The sequence below is a fragment of the Prosopis cineraria genome, unplaced genomic scaffold (assembly GCF_029017545.1).
Source record: "Prosopis cineraria cultivar Desert tree isolate PC_DT_omini unplaced genomic scaffold, ASM2901754v1 PC5, whole genome shotgun sequence".
NCBI lineage: Eukaryota > Viridiplantae > Streptophyta > Magnoliopsida > Fabales > Fabaceae > Prosopis > Prosopis cineraria.
The window spans coordinates 32,664,689-32,684,830 of record NW_026555336.1 but is presented as its reverse complement, the minus strand read 5'-3'; the positions used below and the strand labels follow the sequence as shown (position 1 = coordinate 32,684,830).

Below are 20,142 nucleotides of genomic sequence, written 5' to 3'. Positions count from 1 at the left end.
TTGTTTTTAAAACCGGACCGGACCGGCCGGTCCGACCGGTGAACCGGTGACCGGCCATGTGTCCGGTCCGTTTTTCTTTTTTTTTTTTGTTTCAGTTAACCCGGGTGACCCGAGATTAACCCGGATTAACCCGCCCAACCTCGGTTCAGGCGGGTTGGGCGGATTGATTGAAATTTTAAAAAAAAATTAATAATAATTAATTAAGATATATATTTATTTTTAACATGATAATAATTAATGATAGGTCAATATGAGTCATAGGGTAAAAACAATATACTTATGTCAGATAAGGGGATGAAAGAAGTAAAAAAAAATCAAAAAGTATAAATATATATTATATTATATTATGTTTTAATTTGAATTATTTAATTAAATAATTTTAAATATATCACTTTCATTTATTATCTTTTATTTAAAATAAATTTTATTTCTATTATTTTAACTCATTGAAATTTTTTATCATTTAGTTAACCTTATTTTAAAAAAATATAGAAATGTTTTATACTTTATTATTGTTAGATTATTGTTATATGTTATATGAGATATTAAAACTTGGATATGTATGAACGTATGAGAATTAATACATTTTTTATTTAAATTTATTATTTTATTATTTGACTCCGGTTTGACCCCCTTTACTCCTGAGTTTGGCCGTTACCGATTACCTTGATTAGATTCATTTTTATATGATTGAGATTTAACGTTTTAAAAAATTAATTATTTAAAAATCATTTAAAAACGAGTCCAATCGTTGAGATTGAGAGCGCAGAGGAAAAGAAGAGATGGGGAGATGGAGAGAAGCCAGGTACACGGGTCCCCATGAGATGTATCAGTTCTTCTCGACTCCATGCGAGTTCTCAAGATGCAGCTACCATGCGATTCACTTCAAGCTGTGTTTCCGCCATCGATCACTATTATCTGCTACACCAATGTGCGTGTGCTGCTGAACTTGAGATGCCTACTTGCCTACGGTACAGGTGGCGTGGCTGGACACGATTGATTTGATGGTGATATGAGCAAAAGACGCTAAGGTCCTTTTCATGGGAATCTATTACTGCCGATTACTCCAACTTAGGTTTCATGTGGTTCTTCCATTTTCCTGCTGACAGCTTTGCTCATCCTTCAATCCTTCGACAAAAGCACAAGATAAATTACACTCCAGGAGAGACACATCGCGAAAGATCATACACGGATTTAAAAATATTTAAGAGAATGTGCGAGAGTCCCCTCCATGGCAAGTCGCAATCTCATAGCTCCATGCCCCCACTTCTGCAGAGTCAGGTGATGCACGGGCTTTTTTTTGATATGATTTTATCATACAATAATAGTTGTTTTATTTGTTACACTTCTATTAATTTTTCTTCTAGTTCGGATAGACAAAAATACCAGATAAATCACGCCGTTGAAGAGATGTTCATGGTGAAAAATATTAGGCACATTTAGAAATATCAATAGAATGTGCGAGAATCACTTCCATAGGAATAGTTGTCTCCAACGAAAAGAAACCCACCAAGACATCTATCTTAATGTAAATGGTCGTGATTATAAATCTTGAACCATCTTCGTATTGCCTGCATTCAACTTCGAAGTTGTGTTGTCTTCTTTTCAAAAAAATATCCCATTACCAACACGAACTGTTGGGGAATTCTGGCGTCTGTTTCTGGGAAAGTTTGACGCTTTGTACTACGTGCGCTGTCCATTTTGTATTTGTACGGTGTTTAATTAATGATGGCCCACTATTTTATTTTTTATGGCGTGCTCGTGGAAGCAAACTAAGTTGAATTTTCTTATTTTCTATCGTTGGTTTCGTCTCCAAATTGCTACTCATTTTAACACATGAGCATATACTTTCTTCTTCTGTTATTTTCGCTTGATAATCAATGGATTCTGAGATGGCAGGGGTTTCTCCAACTTCAACTTTCAGTTTCTCCCTTCGTGTAAGTGTCCTCGTGTTAAGCTGAGTAACTTGTAATCAGAACTTCTGTCTGTCTAAATTCTAAACTATCTCATCGATCCGTTATTTCTCCTACTTTTTTTCTATTAAAAAACCTAATTTTTATTCTGTTCTGGACTTCCTTTTGGTTTCAAGTGCCTACCCTTTTGAACGGATTAGTGAACGTCTTTCGCTTCTGTGACTTGTAATGGACGATTTCGGAGATAATGGGAAACTTTTGCAGATGATGATCATTATTTCTGTTCTCCCCCCACCCCCAATCATTTATCTTTGCAAGGTTGATTTGATTTATAGACAGGTCTCGTATTTGTGACAGCTTCGTCTTCGTGGATATTAATTTCAACATTTAGTTGAGGATTTCTATCTTTATTTTAGCCTTTCATTTCCGCAAATTTCTCCCTTAGACTATACATGTGGATTCTTGATCGATGGGGCCTTATTAACTTTCATGCATTTTCTGGCAAAAAAAAAATAAAAAATAAAAAATAAAGAAAGAAAGAAAGAAAGAAATAATTGTAATATTAAGAATCTTCATGTATCCTGCTAATAGCTTGTCATTTTTATATTTGGCGTTAGTGGGACCTAATGGAATTTTCTTCCAGGATTTCTCTGATTCTTTCTTCTTGATTGCCTCACAATCGGAAAGGGTTTTGAGTTCTGGGCTGGAAATGTACATGGTGGAGAGCAAGGTTGGAGCCATACTGTGTATGCTGTTGGCCCTTTTCTTCTTGGGGACATGGCCTGCTATTATGACTCTTTTAGAAAGGCGAGGTCGTCTTCCTCAGCACACTTACCTTGACTACTCAATCACCAATCTCTTGGCTGCTGTACTCATTGCTTTCACTTTTGGTGAGATGGGCAAGAGCACCCCTGATAACCCAAATTTCATTGATCAACTTTATCAGGTGGACATTCTTTGCATTCAAGGTAGTATCATGTAGAAACATTACAGTAGTTACATAGGCTGTTTTGGTTTCAAGGCAAGACGAGTCACAATTGGATGACGCTTATCATACTTGAATAGTTGTTATAATTATGCTTGCATGTAGATTATGGTTACGTGGATCTTTATGTATGGTGTTTGAAATCAAGAAAAAGCTTACTTAGTTTACTGGTAATGAACTTAAATAAATAAAACTTATGTGTTTTATTGATAGTTAACTTCTTAAACCTTTCAATATCCTAAAACTGATGCTAATGTTCTTCTAGTCTTATGCACTTAGTTTACTATGAACTGTCCTCTGCGACTACATTGCATATCATTGCTCACAATTGGCTTATGATTTACAAAGCTGTTATGTGACAGGATAACTGGCCCTCTGTTCTGTTTGCTATGGCGGGTGGTGTAGTACTTAGCATTGGGAATTTGTCCGCGCAATATGCTTGGGCGTTGGTCGGTTTATCAGTTGTGGAAGTGGTATCATCAAGCATAAATGTTGTCATAGGTATTGCGCCCTCATACCCCCTCAAGAAGAATAGAGATAAGATAGAAAGGAAAGGAATCACTTGGCTCATGGGTATTGTGGGCTCAAATAGTGAGCTAATTCCGAGGCCTAATGTTTGTGCCAGCAGGCTTAAATTTAAGCCCGTTCTACTGGCCAATAAGTTCAACGTGAGCTTGAGCTATTACTGGTTTTACGGCAGGCTTAGGTTCAGTACTTCAAGTTTGTGAGGCTTGAGGCTAGTCCTCCATGAAGAAGTATGCATGTAAGATTGTGAGTGTGCACGAGATATGCGTTCAATGGAGGTTTTTGAACCTCTAAATATATGTAGCTTGCTCAAGTTCTGAATTTCACTGCACTGTCTGTGTCAACTGTAACAGGCACAACTTTGAATTACTTCTTGGATGACAGAATCAATAGAGCTCAGATTCTTTTCCCAGGAGTTGGTTGCTTTCTCATTGCAGTTTGTCTTGGTTCAGCTGTGCATTCATCTAACATTGCGGATGATGAAGCCAAGCTCAGCAATTTGTCCAACAATCACAAAGATGGAACTATGTATGTGTTTGTTCACATCTGCACGGGAAGGCTACTAAGTATAGGCTCAAAGATTCTATAATTTATGCTGCTAAATGAATCAGTATATCCAATTGTCGCTTTTAATCTTCTTCACTTGTTTTTGTTCTCATGCCTTCTTTCATTCTAAGAATAAAATAAAAAAGGAAAAAAGATGAAGTTCTCTGTTTTACTTTGTCTGGCTTTAAGAGACGGTGTCACAAGAACTACTTGAGCTTGGATGCATTATGCAGTTTAACTCCTTTGAGAACACTGTCGGGTAGAATCATAAATGCATCAATCCAACGTGTGGTAGGATACTTATAGATCTCCTGGAGAAGGGTTTTAGATTTGGGCAAACCTAAATTACGTCCCTGACTGTAATGCCAAAATAGGAAACGCTGTGCTGAATTTTTTTAGATGTGATGTAAACACTAAATTAGCTAAACTTCTTAATGAAACAGTGGTGGAAGAGTAAGCCAAGATTGCATCCATTTCAATTAACGTTAGGAGCAGTAACCCACCAAACTAAAATAGTATCTTTTTCCTCTTCTTTTTCAATTAAATAACTTAGTTCAGTAACACCATCATATCAGTTAATCAGGTGGTGTTAATTACCCATCTTTTTGTACTACTTTTAGGGACTTTTTGTTGGAAGCAGAATCAGTTCATTTGGTCTTCTTTATGATAGTTTTTTTTTTTTTTTTTGGGGGGGGGGTGTTCCAATGGATGCTGAGACCTATTCTGGGTAAGGGGAGAAGGAGAAGGGACGGGGGATTGAAACCCCAACACAAGCGGCTATTCTAGCTTTGAGTGTTGATTTAGTTCTAGTTTATAATGCTGCCAAATATTTTCTTCAATGGGACGGTAACATCCAGCTGTTTTACATGTGCTGAAATGTTCAATAGTATTTATAATAATAATAATAATAATAATTAATTATTATTATTATTATTTTTTCTTGTGTCTTCTTTCTCATTTATTGTTGGCAATATGTTATTGATTTTGCCTCCAAATTTTGTTCTTTTGCCAGATTAATTAACACTTCCTCTGGGAAAGAAATAAATGAAGGTAAGAAGGTCCAGTCACGCGAAATTTGCTCTCTTGTGAGGTCGTTTCTGTCACAAAATGCTACATTTATCCTTTTTTTTATTTTAGAATCTGTAGTCAAATCAAAGGATCTCGAGAGTGGAGGAGTTGGTTCTGCGGACAAGGCGAAAGCAGGGACAGCAGCTTTTCTTATAGAGCTTGAGAAGAAAAGGGCTATAAAGGCAGGTGATTATCATGTATCGCAAATATATTTAGTGTAAGATTTAGGTAAAGTTTCTTAAGTGTATTTGATCAAAATTTCCCATTAATTATACATTTTGGTCGTTTATGGATACTTGTCATCTTATCAAACCAATCAAAAATATTTTGTCCAAAAACAAAAAAAAACCAATCATAAATATAAACACGCACACATATTGATAGAGCTGCTGAGTTGCTAAGGCCTATTCCTATAGGAGCAAATTAAGGAGAAAATGACGGATGGGGGCAAAACAAAAAACTACTGGGTCAAAGGATTATTCTTTGGGTCAAAAGAAAAGGTGACATAGGAGAATAGATTTAGGTCAGCTAGAGTGTAAGCAGTGTTATTGTAGTTTTTTGATATTTAAATCTTACACAAGGCTGTGTGAAGAAGTTTTGAGGTCTAAAGTAAAATTATTAGTAAAGTCTAGCATGTGTAATTGTCCTTTCCCAAAAAAAAAAAAAATAAAAATCCACTCATCATTTTTTAAAAACCATAGATTAAATTTTATAATATAGTGATTCTAATAAAATACTAAATTAATTCAATAGTGAGATGAAAATTAGTGTTGACAAAGTGCTCCTACTCTATCTTATATGCTGGGATAGAATGTGAATATTAATGCTAATATGGGATGGTAATACATTTTTAACAAAAAATATATAATTAAGACTAATAATATCAATGATTAATGTAAAAAACCAATAATAATTATATAAAGTATAAACAAGATTTGAATAAGGCTTAATGGTTTCACCTTGATGGTCTAAAACTACACAAGGTTTTGATACTGATATTTTTCAATGTTGTAAGCTTTAGAATAAGAAAAGGAGAAAATGAAAAGTGAGACTGTGAGCAAGATTTAGAGCAAGCTAATATAGTGCAAATTAGTATATAATGGATCTTACTATTCTTTTAATGTAGATAATGGACTTAGCTCAATAATTAATGTTATATTGGGAATGATTAGAACTTATCAACAAGAAGAACAATCAATACTTTTTATTCACTTTCATCTACAATTAAATATATAATAATACACATATCAATTACACACATATATAATAGGGGGTATTAACAAATTTTTTTGAAGGCCTTAGGCAATTGCCTCACTTGCCTTGTGGCTCACATGGTCTGATCCTACATGTCTGCCAGATAGAGGTGTGGAGCATTTTGGAGAATCGTGGTCAAGTAAGGAGAGTTTTGGCCTCTCGAATGTCAGATTGGGGGTGGAGAAGATCATCTTTTCTTCACCATGTTATCTTTCCACCTTATAGTGTATTTGTGAGAGGCTTGTGTGTGTTGCTGCTCAGAGGGTGTATTTTATGCTGTTTCATGTACTCTGTAAATGTCATGTGAGTGTAGTTTCATTCCTTTTGCCTGTAATCCCACTCTATTATTCAGTAATGGTAATTTTTAGTGACATTTGAACTGTTTTTTCTGGGTTTGCTTGTTTTTAAGCTTAACAGAGTAGAGGGTTTCATCACATATCTGAGTGTGAGTGTGTGAGATGAGTTCTGATAAAAAGGGTGCTCAAGATATATGCGTACCTATACACTTCTGCGAATAATCTTCTCAAGCTCTAAAAATAATTCCTCTCTAAGATATTATTCTTTTTAAACTTTTGCTGCAGGTATTTGGGCAAAGTACTTTCATTGGATTGGCCATAACTTTCTTTGCTGGAGTTTGCTTCTCTTTATTCTCACCAGCGTTTAACTTGGCAACAAATGACCAGTGGCATGCTTTAAAGGAAGGTGTTCCTCACTTGACTGTTTATACTTCCTTCTTCTACTTCTCTGTGTCCAGTTTTGTTATTGCCGTCGTTCTAAACATCACCTTCCTTTACCAACCTATCTTAAACTTGCCCAAGTCATCTTTCAAGGCTTATTTGGTAGACTGGGATGGCAGAGGCTGGGGCCTTTTGGCTGGTCTCCTTTGTGGGCTTGGGAATGGTCTCCAATTCATGGGTGGTCAAGCTGCTGGATATGCAGCAGCAGATTCTGTCCAGGTGATTCCCTTGGGACCTATTTGGTACACAGAATAACAAAATTATATATTTCTCTCCATCCCAATTTATAACATGTTTTTGGAAGTGATTTAGTGTCTCAAAATATAAAATGTGACAAAAATAAGGTTTTATTAATGATAATTGTTTTAATATTACCTCTCATTATTTTACTCATAAAATTTCTTCCCTTCTTTTATTAATAAAGGGTATTTTTGGAAGTTTATAGAAAAATTAAAATTGTAAACAATATTTAAGGAATCTTGTTAGGATGTGTAATTTTGTCTTCAAAAAATGCCTTATAAATTGGGACAAAGAGAGTAACATATATGAAATTTAGAAACACGGGCAAATCCTAATCTTTACCCTTGAACCTGAGTCATTAATTTTCCTTAAACGATGGACCTAACTTAAGATGAGCTTAGGCCAAAAATAAAAACTACATGAATATATAGTTGGTAATAGAACAAGTATACTTTTGATAGGACAGTAACCATAATTTAATTTGGATTGACGAGCAGGCACTTCCACTAGTGAGCACCTTTTGGGGCATTGTTTTGTTTGGTGAGTTTCGGAAATCATCTGGAAGAACATATATACTGCTTGGGAGCATGTTGTTTATGTTTATTGTGGCTGTTGTTGTACTCATGGCATCATCGGGCCAAAGGAATTGGAAATGATCAATTAGCGACACAGAAATTGGTTGTAAATAAATGATAGTTGCAGAAATGATTGATTCAGCAGACAGCAGTAATCAAAGGATATGGAGGCATGCGCCTCCCAATAGGTTCCTTCCAAGATGGACTTGTACATAAGCACCATAGTTTTAGATTACAATATATAGATGTTCTTGGCCCATAAAAGACCAAAAAATTAATTCTGCAATATATGTTCTGTGACAAGAATGAAGATTTCCGTGTTCGTTGGCGTCGTTGAGTAAACAACGAAGTGTATAAAAAGCAGGAACATTGCAACTATCATGCCAGGAACGGATTTGAAATCCTTTTATTGATTAATCCCCACCTGGCAATTGATGAAGGATTTCTCTACGCTGATTTTTTCTTGTCTTTTCTTTCATTTTGTTGTTTGTACTTTGTACTTGAGTATTATTGATTAATAAGATTTCAGTTTCCATTGGGAAAAAAAAAAAAAACAAAACTTCATGTTGTTTCCGGCGTTCATGTTAGCAACGCAGTGTAAAATGATTTGCCTTTAATTTGTATCTTATTTCTTCAATTTCTCTCTCTTTTCTACCTTGAATTCTTCAATTTCTCTTTGAATAACAAGCTTATAATAGAATAATTAATCAATGCATTCATTGATAATTGTACTTCCATGTAATCTTGAAATTATCAAGTCCTAAGAATAGAAACGGCTAAAGAAACAGGTTTTTTTTTTTCCCCAAAGTAACATTATTAAATTTCGTAAAAGAAAAAGGAATTACAAAATTCTTGGGTGCATGAAAAATGACCTTCTTTGAAATTATCTTTGACTTTTTGGTTGCCCCCCCGGGGGGGGGGGGGTGTTCGTTATTTTCTCACTTGCATCTCTCACCTTTTCAGCATTTACTTAACCAAGTGACAGTAACAAGCGGCAAATAAAATCTTGAGTAAAAAAAATGAAGGTAATGAAGAGCCGGGGGGGAAAAGAAAAAGAAAAAGAAAAAGAGGAAAGCAGGACGGAACGGGAGTGGCTAAAATCAAAGCATCTGCCTTAACCAAATACAAGACATTAGAATGCAGGGAAGTTTCTGATCTTCAAAATCATAAATATAGCATAAATAACATCATATCCTCATTCTAGAAGAGCTTTCTTCTCTAGCTTCAGGTTTCCTAATTGGTTTCAACAAATCAGAATTCAGAATATCTCAATCCAATCAGAGCTGCCACTAGTCACCACTATGAGAAGAATGTTCAACGAATCAAAATTGAAGATGAACTAGTCAATTTTTTCCTCCAACAGATCACAGGTCCAGTTAGCCCTCCAGATAACAGACGGCGATAGAAGCCGTTCAGTTTTCCAACCTGATGACTTGAGCTGCACAATGAATGTGTACTTAGTGTTCAAGTTAGTGAAGATGCATGCAAGCATGAGTAAATTGTATTCATCCAGAAACCTAAAAAAGTACCTTCTGAATAAAAATTTCATACTGATTATCTATCCACAATTGACTGTCTGTATGCAAAGATTTGCTTTTACCAATATGGTTTGCCATAACAATAGCATGAATAAATGACTTCAAGACATCGACAGCACTCGAGTCTTTATGAGCTATGACATGAATGATCCCCTTCCTTTCCACTAGCAAGTACTTTTCTATATATATATAAGCAACGAATGAGTAAAGAGTTAAGAATTCTGTTGGAATGCGAAAACTCAGTAGCCAACATTACATATGGGGGCAGCTGAACTGACCTTTAGCATAGTAAGATGCTGCAGAAAGCAGAGGCTCCAATCTGTTACAAAACGTTATTTTACTGTCAGCATCATTCAGAAATGGAATTTACTAATTGTTTTCTCTAAAGACTGCACAAGAATCAACTCCTAATCTTGGACTGTTTAGGCTTTGAGACAATGCTAGATGAGATGCACGGGAAGAGTTTGTTAATTTTTTCAACTTGACATATCTTAATGCAAGACTCTGAGGTTTTGTCTGCTCATTATAACACAACAGCTACCTGTCAGGTTTTGAGCTATTGAAAGTAAACACAACTCTGTTATCACCTTATATGGAATTTGGGTAATGGTAAAGGCTGGTAATTATGCAGCAAGACAGAAGTTCAGGCACAGACCCCACATGCGGGGATAATGCACAAACTAAGTTGGCCCTGGTGCAATAGACGGAATTTGAAGAAGGAACCACATTATTCGTGACTTGTGAAAACTGTAACACTATAAAATTTTATAATAACGATGCTTGAGAAAAAGTTTGTTTCTTCCCATTGAAAAAAAATTTGGTCAATGGCAATACTCACATTTCCATGTTATTTAATGAAGAAATCCTTGTGCCCAAACGCACTCGCAAATGCAGTAAATTAGCATTCTTTGAGCCCCATGAAGTAAGCTGTAAGGGTAAAATATGTTCCAACGAAGAGACCTGTTCAGGGGTGAGAACTGGCAAGAAGTTCAGAAGCCAGCATTAATACTCAAAAAAAAAAAAAAAAGGGGAATGATAATTATGCGGCTAGCTTAACAGCGTTGGGAACTATTTTCTCCTTTGCAGGTTGCAGGCTGCTGAGGATGGTCACTTCATCCTTGTTTTACAAGGTCCACTATCGTGGCCTTGGGTGATACAGATTTGGTGCTAAGATAACACACACAACACTAAATGTCACAGATGTTTTGATCACAGGGAAAACAATGGAATAAAAAAACAGACAATACCTTGGCCAGTCCTTATGAAATGCTGCAAAAGAATTGAGCTCCTTTCAGGGTTTAGTGAGGTCAATGCAAGGCATCTAACAGCTTGGTAATTTGCTGCATAAAAGAGACAACTTTTGCAGAATCAGTATTGTGTATAATGCAGATTTAGATCATGTATTTAAAGAAAAGTGAAGGGTAGGTTTAACTTTAATAGATGGAGAGATCTTCAGGTTAAAGTTGTGTTAAAGTGGCCAGACAGTTTTCTAATTTGACAGCAATTTGTTACTATCTCAGTTAAAAGCTTAATCTGTTGGGCTAAAGAAAAATCAATCATTTATATGTTTTAACTGTAACACAAACCACCAATAGAAACTCCATGACATTGAAATATCATAGGTTGTAAACAGCATCAAAAAGCAAATTTTGTCCATGACGCATAACAGAGCATATAAATTACCAATTTGTCCCAAAATTTGATGCTAGTAGGAAATGGAGCAAATGTCTTTAGCATTTTATTTATACAACAAAGCAAGTCCGATTTATTTATAATACTACGTTTTCTTTTTACAACTTTAAGATGCAAAGAGAATTGTGTAAAGCAAATTATAACCTAGAAACTTACCAAACATATGGAACAGGGTCAGAGACAAGAAGGAAAACCATATGGCTAGTGGTCGTTCCATTGTAATGCGAGCAAGAACCATACCCAATGCCATGCCAACCATGGTAGCCACTGTTTCTTGACTTCCTTCCTATAGATAGATGTTGATAAATTAAAATAAATACTGTCATCCAGAGCAAAACATCAGATTCTAAAGTCAGTAGTTAGAATAAATGCAAACAATACCTTAGCTGATACGTCTGCGGCATTATCCTGAAGGGCAAAATGCTGAGTCAAAGCTGCTCTTGTGGCACCACTTGCAACACCAGCTAACCAGCAATATATTTTAAAGGGACACACATTAAATAAAAAAAAAAGGATCTAAGTAAAATGTCAATTTAAAAAACTCATTGCTTAGAAGAAATATCTAATTTGGTAAAGGAATATTTATATTGTAAATTTGGTAAAGGACTATTCGACAATAATTTGGAAGTGAAATTGGGAGATCAAATTATACCTCAAGTGGAAAAGTTTAGATATTTGGGAGCCATTATTCAAAATGATGGCGAAATCAGTGGCGATATTTTACATAGAATTCAAGCTGGGTGGTTTAATTGGAGAAAAGCCAAAGGAGTTATTTGCGACCGTAAGGTGCCTAATAAACTTAAAGGAAAGTTTTATCGCACTGCTATCAGACCGGCAATGTTATATAGTAGTGAATGCTGGGCTCTAACGGGATAGCAAGAGCATAAAGTTGGAGTAGCAGAGATGAGAATATTACGATGGATGTGCGGACATACACGTAAAGATAAAATTCGAAATGAGCACGTACACGAAAAGTGAGGGTGGCACCTATTGAGAAAAAAATGGTAGAAAATCGGTTGAGATGGTTTGGACATGTACAAAGAAGATCAAGGGAGGCACCAGTGAGAAGAGTGGAACATATAACTTTGAGTCCGATTAAGAGAGGTAGAGGAAGGCCTAAGAGAACACTCTTGGAAGTTGTTGAACGCGATCTCTTAATTAATAATATTCCTAAAAGCTTGATAAATGATAGAGCACAATGGCGTCTTGCAATCCATGTAGCCGACCCCACCTAGTGGGATAAAGGCTTGTTGTTGTTGTTGTTGTTGTAGAAGAAATATCTAATTATATGATTGTTCTAAAACAGATACTTCCATTGAAGAGGTTCAATTGTTAGCATAGATTAGAGCAACTGACGTCATTAGGTATTACATCAAATAAAATGCCTAATTTTATAAATAAAAATCTTACGAAGACAGTGATCATGGTGTAACTAACTTAATATCAGTGTCTATTTTTTACTTTTGGAAATGTGAGAACTTACTAAACGATCTTGATATGCTTCCAAGGCAAACGATAACCACAAAAGCAGATGGAAACAATGGGGAGACAAGGTCCATCAGCATTCCTACAGTCCATGCAGAGAGCTTCACAAATCAATGTTAGACATGAAGAAATAATGGATCTAGGAGGTCAGATTAAATGCAAAGCAGCAAGATGGAAGCTACACCATAAAGATGCTGCTAGTTTCCTCAAAAACGGGGGAAAAAAGAAAAGAAATACTGGTTTGAGAGTAAATGGTCTCGTAAGATTTTGAAAATGGAAATTCTCCATTGAGCAAGAATATAGAACTCATATTTAGTGCGTACAATAGGCTCGTACAAATCCCAATTGGTATTGACAGTCATACAGATTCAACTAATACTCTATTCTGTAAAATTGTTACCGGCACTTCATGAACAAACAATAACAGTCATCTGTTCTTACAAACAACAACAACAACAACAGTCATCTGTTATGCTTCAGGAAAAAATTGAATAACAAAGGGGGTTGTTCAATTCAAACAAATAGATAAGATGAAGGAAAATTATTTTTACCGAGATCATTCATAAGATCAGCAACCAAACGCCATTTTTTTGCATTGCTATCCAGGTTTGATCCCTGCAGGATATCAGGTTACTTAACACAAGGACCGTGGATATCAGGCAACTCAATTGCAATATTCCTCACAATTTACTACCATTCCAATAGCCAATCTCTTCCCCATATGCTTACCAAGACTATGTCCAAAAGAAACGAATTCAGTATATTTTCCCTTCAGAAATAAATAAGGAAGTAGAATAAGATGATTCAAGAGATACATACCTGGTAGAATGTGAATAGGATACCTCCAAGCATGCCAGTTAAATCCCTCAAGAACCACTGGAAATAGGTTTAACATTTTAGGGGGGGAAAAGTTGTCAACATGCTACAGTGTAAGCAGTGTAAAGGCTTCTTCCAAGCTCCATCTCGCTATAATTACTTAGGTCATGTTTGGTTACTAGAAAGAAATGGATTGAAAAAAATAAAGGTAAAAATAAGATGATCAAAAGGAATAGTAAACCACATTCATAAAGAAAGGGGGTAATTTAGTTCATAAGATTGAAAATCATAATTCATGAAATTTTTGGAAGGTATAATGATTCACATATTTGTAATATATATTAATAAGTTTAATTATGCTTTCCATGAGGAAGAAAGATGATTTATTTCATTTTTGTCTTGATTTTTTCAATCAATTCCATTCTAGTAACCAAACATGACCTTAGTTATTTGCTATCAAGTTCTCCAATGTCAGACATTACAATATTAAAATGTCGGCAATTTTTACCAATTCAACATCACATCAACTTCTGAAAAGGTTCAGGCATGTGTCACGCTTTCCCTACAGATCTTAACAGCAAACGCGTAAGAATTATTTTTCTTACAGGGAATACCTGAAAAGTGGCACCAATGACTGTTGCTGATTTCTCGCCAACCCCAATAGCACTCAAGAGAGCCTAAATGAGATTAAGAGAGACAAGTTATATACCATTTTGAGTCTTCCATGGCAACAATTACACTGAAAACAGAGCGAAACAATCCCTTACCTGGGTCGAAAGCATTGTCCTTATATACGTTGAAAGGCCCTGCAATAATCGATACACAGTAAAAATCAACAGTAAGAACAAGCCAATTGAACATCGCTTTTCTGTATTACCAAAACAAGAAAAAAAAAACATGGCTTTTCTGTAAACTGAAATGATTTCCCCAGATTCATCACTATCTGTTTACCTGCAATGAATCCCATATTTGAAAAGGAACATAATCTGAAGTCACGCTATTTGGAAAGCCCTGTAAGTTATTAATAAACAGCGATCAAAGAGAGAGAAAGAAACTTTTTTTACCACAAGGCCAAAGAAGAATCATATAGTTATGACAATATATAAGAATCGAAGTTTGCCTCGGGCACAAATGCTTGAAGGAATCGTTTCCAAACATAACTGAAACGGGCACTGGATCTGAGAATATCGAGGCAAGAAGAATTTATTATTTGAAAGAAGAACCCAAAAAAAAAAAAAAAACAGGGAGAGGGGAATGAAAAGGAGATTGATGGTACGAGAAGGGAAGAAACCTTTGAATGGAGAGTGAAGAATGAGAAGCTCTGATGGTGAAAGTTTTAGAGAGCTTTGTGGGAGAGGAACCATTCCATTCTTCCAAGGTTATGATCTTATTGGTCCCCGTTGAAGCTGATGACTCCACTTCCATTCCCAGGGGTTGCTGGACGACACACACTGACAAGTGCAAACTAGGAAGCCTTTATGACTTAAAACAATATGCACTTCCCAGTTCAGCAGTCAACTCTTGCCGCAAGACTACATATTAAATTTGGACTTAATTTTATATTTATTAAAAGATAAAATCATGATATTCACCAACGATTAATGAATAGTGATTTAAGTTTTTTATTTTTATTTTATATTTATTAAAATAAAAATATGTAAAGAATATAGAGATTTTTATCACAACTGTTTATCAAAAATTTAGTTAGTATAAATTTATTTAAATAATTTAATTTAATATTATTTTTTAATGACTTTTATAAATTAGTTTTTTAAATATACTATGGTAGATATAACTTGAGAGGTAAATATTAAATTTTTTTTATAATTTTTATAAATTAATTATTTAAATAATACTCTAAATAATTTATATGAAATGTGAATTTTTTTATATAATTTTATGAGAGAATGATGATAAAATTTATTTAAAATATATAAATAATAATTTTATTTTTTAAAATGTTATAATTTTTTTTTAAATTTTTAAAATTTTTTATCATTAATAAATTTATATAAATTAACAAATCATAACTTTATATTAAATTTTTTTTATCATTATTATTATTTATTTATCATTATATTATTATGAATATAAAAAATTGTGAATGTTTAAATAAAATTTATGAATCATTTATTTTTAACAAAAATAATTTAATAATTTATATAAATTTATTAATGATAAAAAAATTTTAATAATTTAAAAAATGATAATATTTTAAGGATCGAATTATTATTTATATATTTTAGAGAAATTTTATCATCATTTTCTCTAATTTTATTTTAATAAATATAATATTAAAAATAATTTAAAAGCAACGACAGAGATCATTTAAACGAAAATAAACGGCCAAGATCACCCTTGGTGGGATGCGGATCCCGGCCCCGACACTCTCCACTCTGTGTCTGAACTTCGAACCGAAGCAGCGAAGCTCTGATGATCTGATCTCCAAAGCTCTGTTCTCAATCTTCACCGACGTCGATCTCTCTCTCAAGGCAAGGTCGTGTTCCATTTCCATTGTTCCGTCAACCGTATTCGTCTCTCAGACTTTTACTCTTCTTCCGAGGTTCGATTTCGTCTCTTTAAGTCTAGTCTAACTGCCTTGACGCCTTATGATGATTTCGTCTCTTCCATTTTCTGCCTCTCTGATTTTGATTGTTTTGTTTCTGCCCTTCTGAAAATTTAAGGTCTTGTCCCATTTTTTGATTTTTTCTTCCTTTCTGATGTTCCATTGTTGTCTGATTTTAATTTCTGTTTGCTTACCGAATCTTGCTTCTTTGATTTTAATTGTTATGTTTGGTTATCTGTTAGTTAAATTACATTTAAGAATCCATTCCGACAGGCCAGAAGGAAGCCATGGAAAATTGGAACCTAATAAAACGAACGACTAGAGGGAAGCAATGAAAAATTGGAACCGGAAAAATAATCAAGAGATGGGAAAGGTCCTTCTTTGATCACCAATGGCGAGAAAAGTGCCGTGCTTGCTTACACATAGACGCTCCTCCTCCTCCACCCCTGAGATTCCATCCCTTTACTCCTTCCTTCAACCTTCTATCTTTGCCCTTAAAAGGAACCCTTCAGTTTCTCCAGAACCCACCAAGCTCCCAACCTCACCACCTCGTTCCCTCACTCCTGAACAAATAACCACCCTGCAAAATACTCTTCACAAGTCTCTTATCAGCAGTGACACAGATGAGGCATGGAGGTCTTTCAAGACTCTCACAAACAACTCTGCCTTCCCAAGTAAGTCAATCACCAATTCCCTCATCGCCCACTTGTCCTCACATGGTGACATTCATAATCTCAAGAGGTCTTTTGCATCTGTAGTATACATCATAGAGAAGAACCCTAAAATATTAGATTTTCAAACAGTTCATGCCATGCTTGATTCTATGAAATGTGCCAATCTTGCCGCCCCTGCTTTTGCCCTTGTTAAATGCATGTTCAAGAACAGGTTTTTTGTTCCATTTAGTGTCTGGGGCAGTGTGCTTGTTGAAATTAGTCGGAAGAACAGTAACCTTGCTGCTTTTTTACGCCTTTTTGAAGAGAATTGTAGGATTGCTTTGGATGAGAAATTGGATTTCATGAAACCTGACCTGGCTGCTTGTAATGCAGCACTGGAAGGGTCTTGTCGTGACCTTGAATCAGTGAGTGATGCTGAAAAAGTTGTTGAAACAATGACAGTTTTGGGTGTTAGACCAGATGAATCCAGTTTTGGATTTCTTGCTTATTTGTATTCATTGAAGGGGCTTGCACAAAAAATAGATGAGTTAAAATTTTTAATGAGTGGCTTTGGTTTCTCAAACAAAAAGGAATTCTATTGTAATTTAATACAAGGGTATGTTAAGTCAGGCAAGTTAGCATCAGTTGAGCTAACGATTCTTCAAAGTTTGAAAGATAGAGATGACAAAAGTTGGAATTTTGGAGAAGAAACTTACTGTGAAGTAGTTAAGGGATATCTTCAAAATGGACATATCAAGGGATTAGCAAATTTAATTATTGAAGCTCAGAAGTTAGAGCCTTCAAATACCGTAGATAAATCTATAGGTTATGGTATTGTTAGTGCATGTGTTAACAGTGGATTATCAAACAAGGCACACAGCGTTCTTGATGAAATGAATGCCCTTGGAGGCTCTGTTGGTCTCGGGGTCTATGTGCCAATCTTAAAAGCTTACTGCAAAGAAAATCGGACTGCTGAAGCTACTCAATTAGTCATGGAGATTAGTAATTCAGGTCTAAAATTGGATGTGGAAACCTATGATGCTCTAATAGATTCATCCATGTCCAGCCAAGATTTTCAGTCTGCTTTTACATTATTTAGGGATATGAGGGAGGCAAGAATTTCTGATTTGAAGGGGAGCTACCTAACTATAATGACAGGTTTGATGGAAAACCATCGACCTGAGTTGATGGCAGCTTTCTTAGATGAGGTGGCTGAGGACCCTCGAATTGAAGTTGGTACTCATGACTGGAATTCTATCATTCATGCTTTCTGTAAAGCTGGGAGACTAGAAGATGCTAGAAGGACATTTAGAAGGATGGTATTCCTGCAATTTGAGCCAAATGATCAGACATATCTGTCCCTAATTAATGGGTATGTCTTGGCAGAGAAATATTTTAATGTTCTAATGTTGTGGAATGAGGTAAAGCGAAAGTTATCAGCGGATGGACAGAAGGGGATCAAATTTGAACACAGCCTTGTTGATGCTTTCTTGTATGCTATGGTGAAGGGAGGTTTCTTTGATGCGGTTATGCAAGTTGTGGGGAAATCTAATGAGATGAAGATTTTTGTTGATAAGTGGAGATACAAGCAAGCATTCATGGAGACTCATAAGAAACTCAAAGTGTCAAAGTTAAGAAGAAGAAACTTCAGGAAAATGGAAGCACTCATTGCTTTTAAGAACTGGGCTGGCTTAAATGCATGAACTTAAAGCGATGCCTACGTTGCAGCTAAAGCTTTGAAATTTTATGTGGTAGACACAACTCAAAATGGGGGCTGAAGAAGAATTTAATGTTGCATGTTCTTTCAAGAAGCATGGACTCGACGGATTTCATAAACTCTGGAGCAACCCAAGTCTTTGTTTACCTTATTGTGGTCATTTTGGGCTTAGAGGATTCTTCATAACAGTTCAAGCAATAAGGTTTAATTCTCCTCTGCCGTCACATGCTATATGAATCATTATTTTGGCATCTCTTTTATCTAGTTTCTCAGCTAATCATACAGGCTAAATGTGCTTTCTGCCCATTCTTTCCTTTTCTTCTTTCCCATTTTTGGGCATTGATGATTGTCCTTGATCATATGCTTGATATCCGCCAGATATATACCTGTGAACACTGCAGACCGTTATTTGCTTTTCATTGTTATGTCTAATGAATATAAATAAGGTAGTTTCAACGAAATTCAGATTGGCTGTCCCCTTCCTTGCTTCTCATCTCCTATGGATGAGGCGACCTGTAAGTCTAAGGCGTGTCAAGCATTATCCATCAGACTCGGTAGATTACTTTTTAGGCCACAAACTCGGTAGACTTAAATGCTTAACATAAATACCAGATAATGCTCCATCAGTAAGAAACACCTTACATTCTATTGCAGGCCAGCTAATGGATTTCTCAATGTAGATTTTTTCTGGGAATCTTTGCATGGTACTAAAACTATTGATTAATCTTAGCTAGCAAAGTAGCAAACACTTTTTGAAAATAAATTTTGATTATATAACTATGATTTAGCTTTTGTTTTCATAAAAAATAAGGCCTAGAATATGTCTTCATCCTAAGTAAGTGTTCCAAATACTGTTGAGCTCTGATTTTGATGATTGCAAAATAAAAAAATTGTTATTTTGCAGGTAAATGTTATTGGCAACTTTAAGGAGAGAAGGCCTTTGTGTTTAAAATCTTTGACTTCCTTAAGTTTAATTCTTGTATTTTTATTTAGAGATAATTATTTAAATTATCTCTTGTCCTTGAATTGATTACAACTTGAATTAAATTAAATTTTAACTATATGCTAAAATCATTCTTGGACATATTGATAGCACTCATTCCTACCGAAATGACTACTTCCTACCCAAAGGAGTGACTTTCTACCCAAATATCTTCGTTTGTGCTTGGCCTCTCTTGTTTATAACTTTCTTACTGATATATGTCTGTTATATCCAAATATCCATTTTCTACCAAAATGAATAGATTCTACCCAAATTGTTCCCTTCAATCTTAGCCTGCCATGTACATGTTATGTCTACCGATATATTGGAGGTTCTACTCAAAGGTCTAATTTCTTCCCAAATATCTTTGGCTCTTCCTGTAGAAGTATTCAAGAATCAACATTTTTTTATGATAAATCACTTAAGTATATCTCTTTTCTACCGATATGAAGCTCTTCATCATCTTTCTTAAAACTTTCATACTCATACCATTATGCCCTTATTTCTACCAATATATCTTTCAAGTTTTTGCTCTATTGGTATTATTTTCTTTTACCTTTTTGTAAGAGCATTTAATACATACAATTATTATTTTTCTTAAGGTGCCAACAACACACAAACCCATTGGAAAGCACTATTTTATTGCTTTAAACAATGAAAAATTCAGAAGAAATAAAAATGAAGTCTTCAATGATTAATTTATGAATCTAACAGATTTATTTTAAGAATAAATTATAAATATGATTTATTTATGAAGCGGAGAAAAAGATGAGTTATTGAGCCAACTATAAGCATTCATTTTTAACAACTTTCTTCTATAACATTTATTATTCTCAGAGCTTCATTGATT

The 20,142-nt window shown here is 35.0% G+C and overlaps 3 protein-coding genes across 10 annotated transcripts; 2 read left to right on the top strand and 1 right to left on the bottom strand.

Annotated features, from left to right (window-relative positions):
• The first annotated feature begins 792 nt into the window (after positions 1-792).
• Positions 793-8,460, top strand: LOC129311186 (ureide permease 1). Of its 5 annotated transcripts, none has more exons than XM_054953261.1 (8): positions 793-1,281; positions 2,557-2,859; positions 3,261-3,399; positions 3,777-3,951; positions 4,982-5,019; positions 5,107-5,223; positions 6,333-6,594; positions 6,873-7,051. In XM_054953261.1, the coding sequence occupies exons 1-8, from the start codon at positions 1,081-1,083 to the stop codon at positions 6,907-6,909; spliced, it is 1,272 nt and encodes a 423-aa protein (XP_054809236.1). In that variant the 5' UTR covers positions 793-1,080; the 3' UTR covers positions 6,910-7,051. The 5 variants fall into 5 exon arrangements, 4 of the variants coding, with proteins under 4 accessions (XP_054809236.1, XP_054809237.1, XP_054809234.1 ...); XM_054953262.1 differs by having other exon boundaries at positions 795-1,281; positions 5,107-5,219; positions 6,395-6,594; XR_008593251.1 differs by having other exon boundaries at positions 797-1,281; positions 6,395-6,594; positions 6,873-7,013.
• A 474-nt stretch (positions 8,461-8,934) lies between these two features.
• LOC129312001 (protein root UVB sensitive 3) lies at positions 8,935-14,856 on the bottom strand. Of its 2 annotated transcripts, XM_054954538.1 has the most exons (15): positions 14,666-14,851; positions 14,495-14,552; positions 14,326-14,385; positions 14,142-14,180; positions 13,989-14,051; positions 13,378-13,434; positions 13,110-13,173; positions 12,557-12,640; positions 11,455-11,537; positions 11,230-11,359; positions 10,629-10,721; positions 10,220-10,358; positions 9,660-9,700; positions 9,373-9,560; positions 8,935-9,281 (listed from the first exon to the last, which is right to left on the bottom strand). In XM_054954538.1, exons 1-15 carry the CDS (start codon positions 14,797-14,799, stop codon positions 9,183-9,185), a joined length of 1,332 nt encoding a protein of 443 aa, XP_054810513.1. In that variant the 5' UTR covers positions 14,800-14,851; the 3' UTR covers positions 8,935-9,182. The 2 variants fall into 2 exon arrangements, 1 of the variants encoding a protein (XP_054810513.1); XR_008593435.1 differs by lacking the exon at positions 8,935-9,281 and having other exon boundaries at positions 9,461-9,560; positions 10,220-10,341; positions 14,666-14,856.
• An 875-nt stretch (positions 14,857-15,731) lies between these two features.
• LOC129310305 (pentatricopeptide repeat-containing protein At1g69290) lies at positions 15,732-19,381 on the top strand. Of its 3 annotated transcripts, none has more exons than XR_008593083.1 (3): positions 15,732-15,937; positions 16,214-18,512; positions 19,215-19,381. XR_008593083.1 is itself a non-coding variant. In XM_054952120.1 (3 exons), the coding sequence occupies exons 2-3, from the start codon at positions 16,332-16,334 to the stop codon at positions 18,294-18,296; spliced, it is 1,593 nt and encodes a 530-aa protein (XP_054808095.1). In that variant the 5' UTR covers positions 15,732-15,937; positions 16,214-16,331; the 3' UTR covers positions 18,297-18,771. The 3 variants fall into 3 exon arrangements, 2 of the variants coding, with proteins under 2 accessions (XP_054808095.1, XP_054808094.1); XM_054952120.1 differs by lacking the exon at positions 19,215-19,381 and having other exon boundaries at positions 16,214-16,614; positions 16,987-18,771; XM_054952119.1 differs by lacking the exon at positions 19,215-19,381 and having other exon boundaries at positions 16,219-18,771.
• Positions 19,382-20,142: the final 761 nt, after the last annotated feature.

Coding starts and splice junctions, on each gene's coding strand:
- LOC129312001 (XM_054954538.1), bottom strand. CDS start 14,799: ATGGAAGTGGAGTCATCAGCTTCAACGGGGACCAATAAGATCATAACC. Junction 14,386..14,494: donor TTCAAGCATTTGTGCCCGAG/GCAAACTTCGAT, acceptor AATAACTTACAG/GGCTTTCCAAATAGCGTGAC. Junction 14,052..14,141: donor GGACAATGCTTTCGACCCAG/GTAAGGGATTGT, acceptor AATCTCATTTAG/GCTCTCTTGAGTGCTATTGG.
- LOC129310305 (XM_054952119.1), top strand. CDS start 16,332: ATGGCGAGAAAAGTGCCGTGCTTGCTTACACATAGACGCTCCTCCTCC.
- LOC129311186 (XM_054953259.1), top strand. CDS start 1,081: ATGTGGTTCTTCCATTTTCCTGCTGACAGCTTTGCTCATCCTTCAATC. Junction 2,860..3,260: donor TCATTGATCAACTTTATCAG/GTGGACATTCTT, acceptor GTTATGTGACAG/GATAACTGGCCCTCTGTTCT. Junction 3,952..4,981: donor AATCACAAAGATGGAACTAT/GTATGTGTTTGT, acceptor TTCTTTTGCCAG/ATTAATTAACACTTCCTCTG.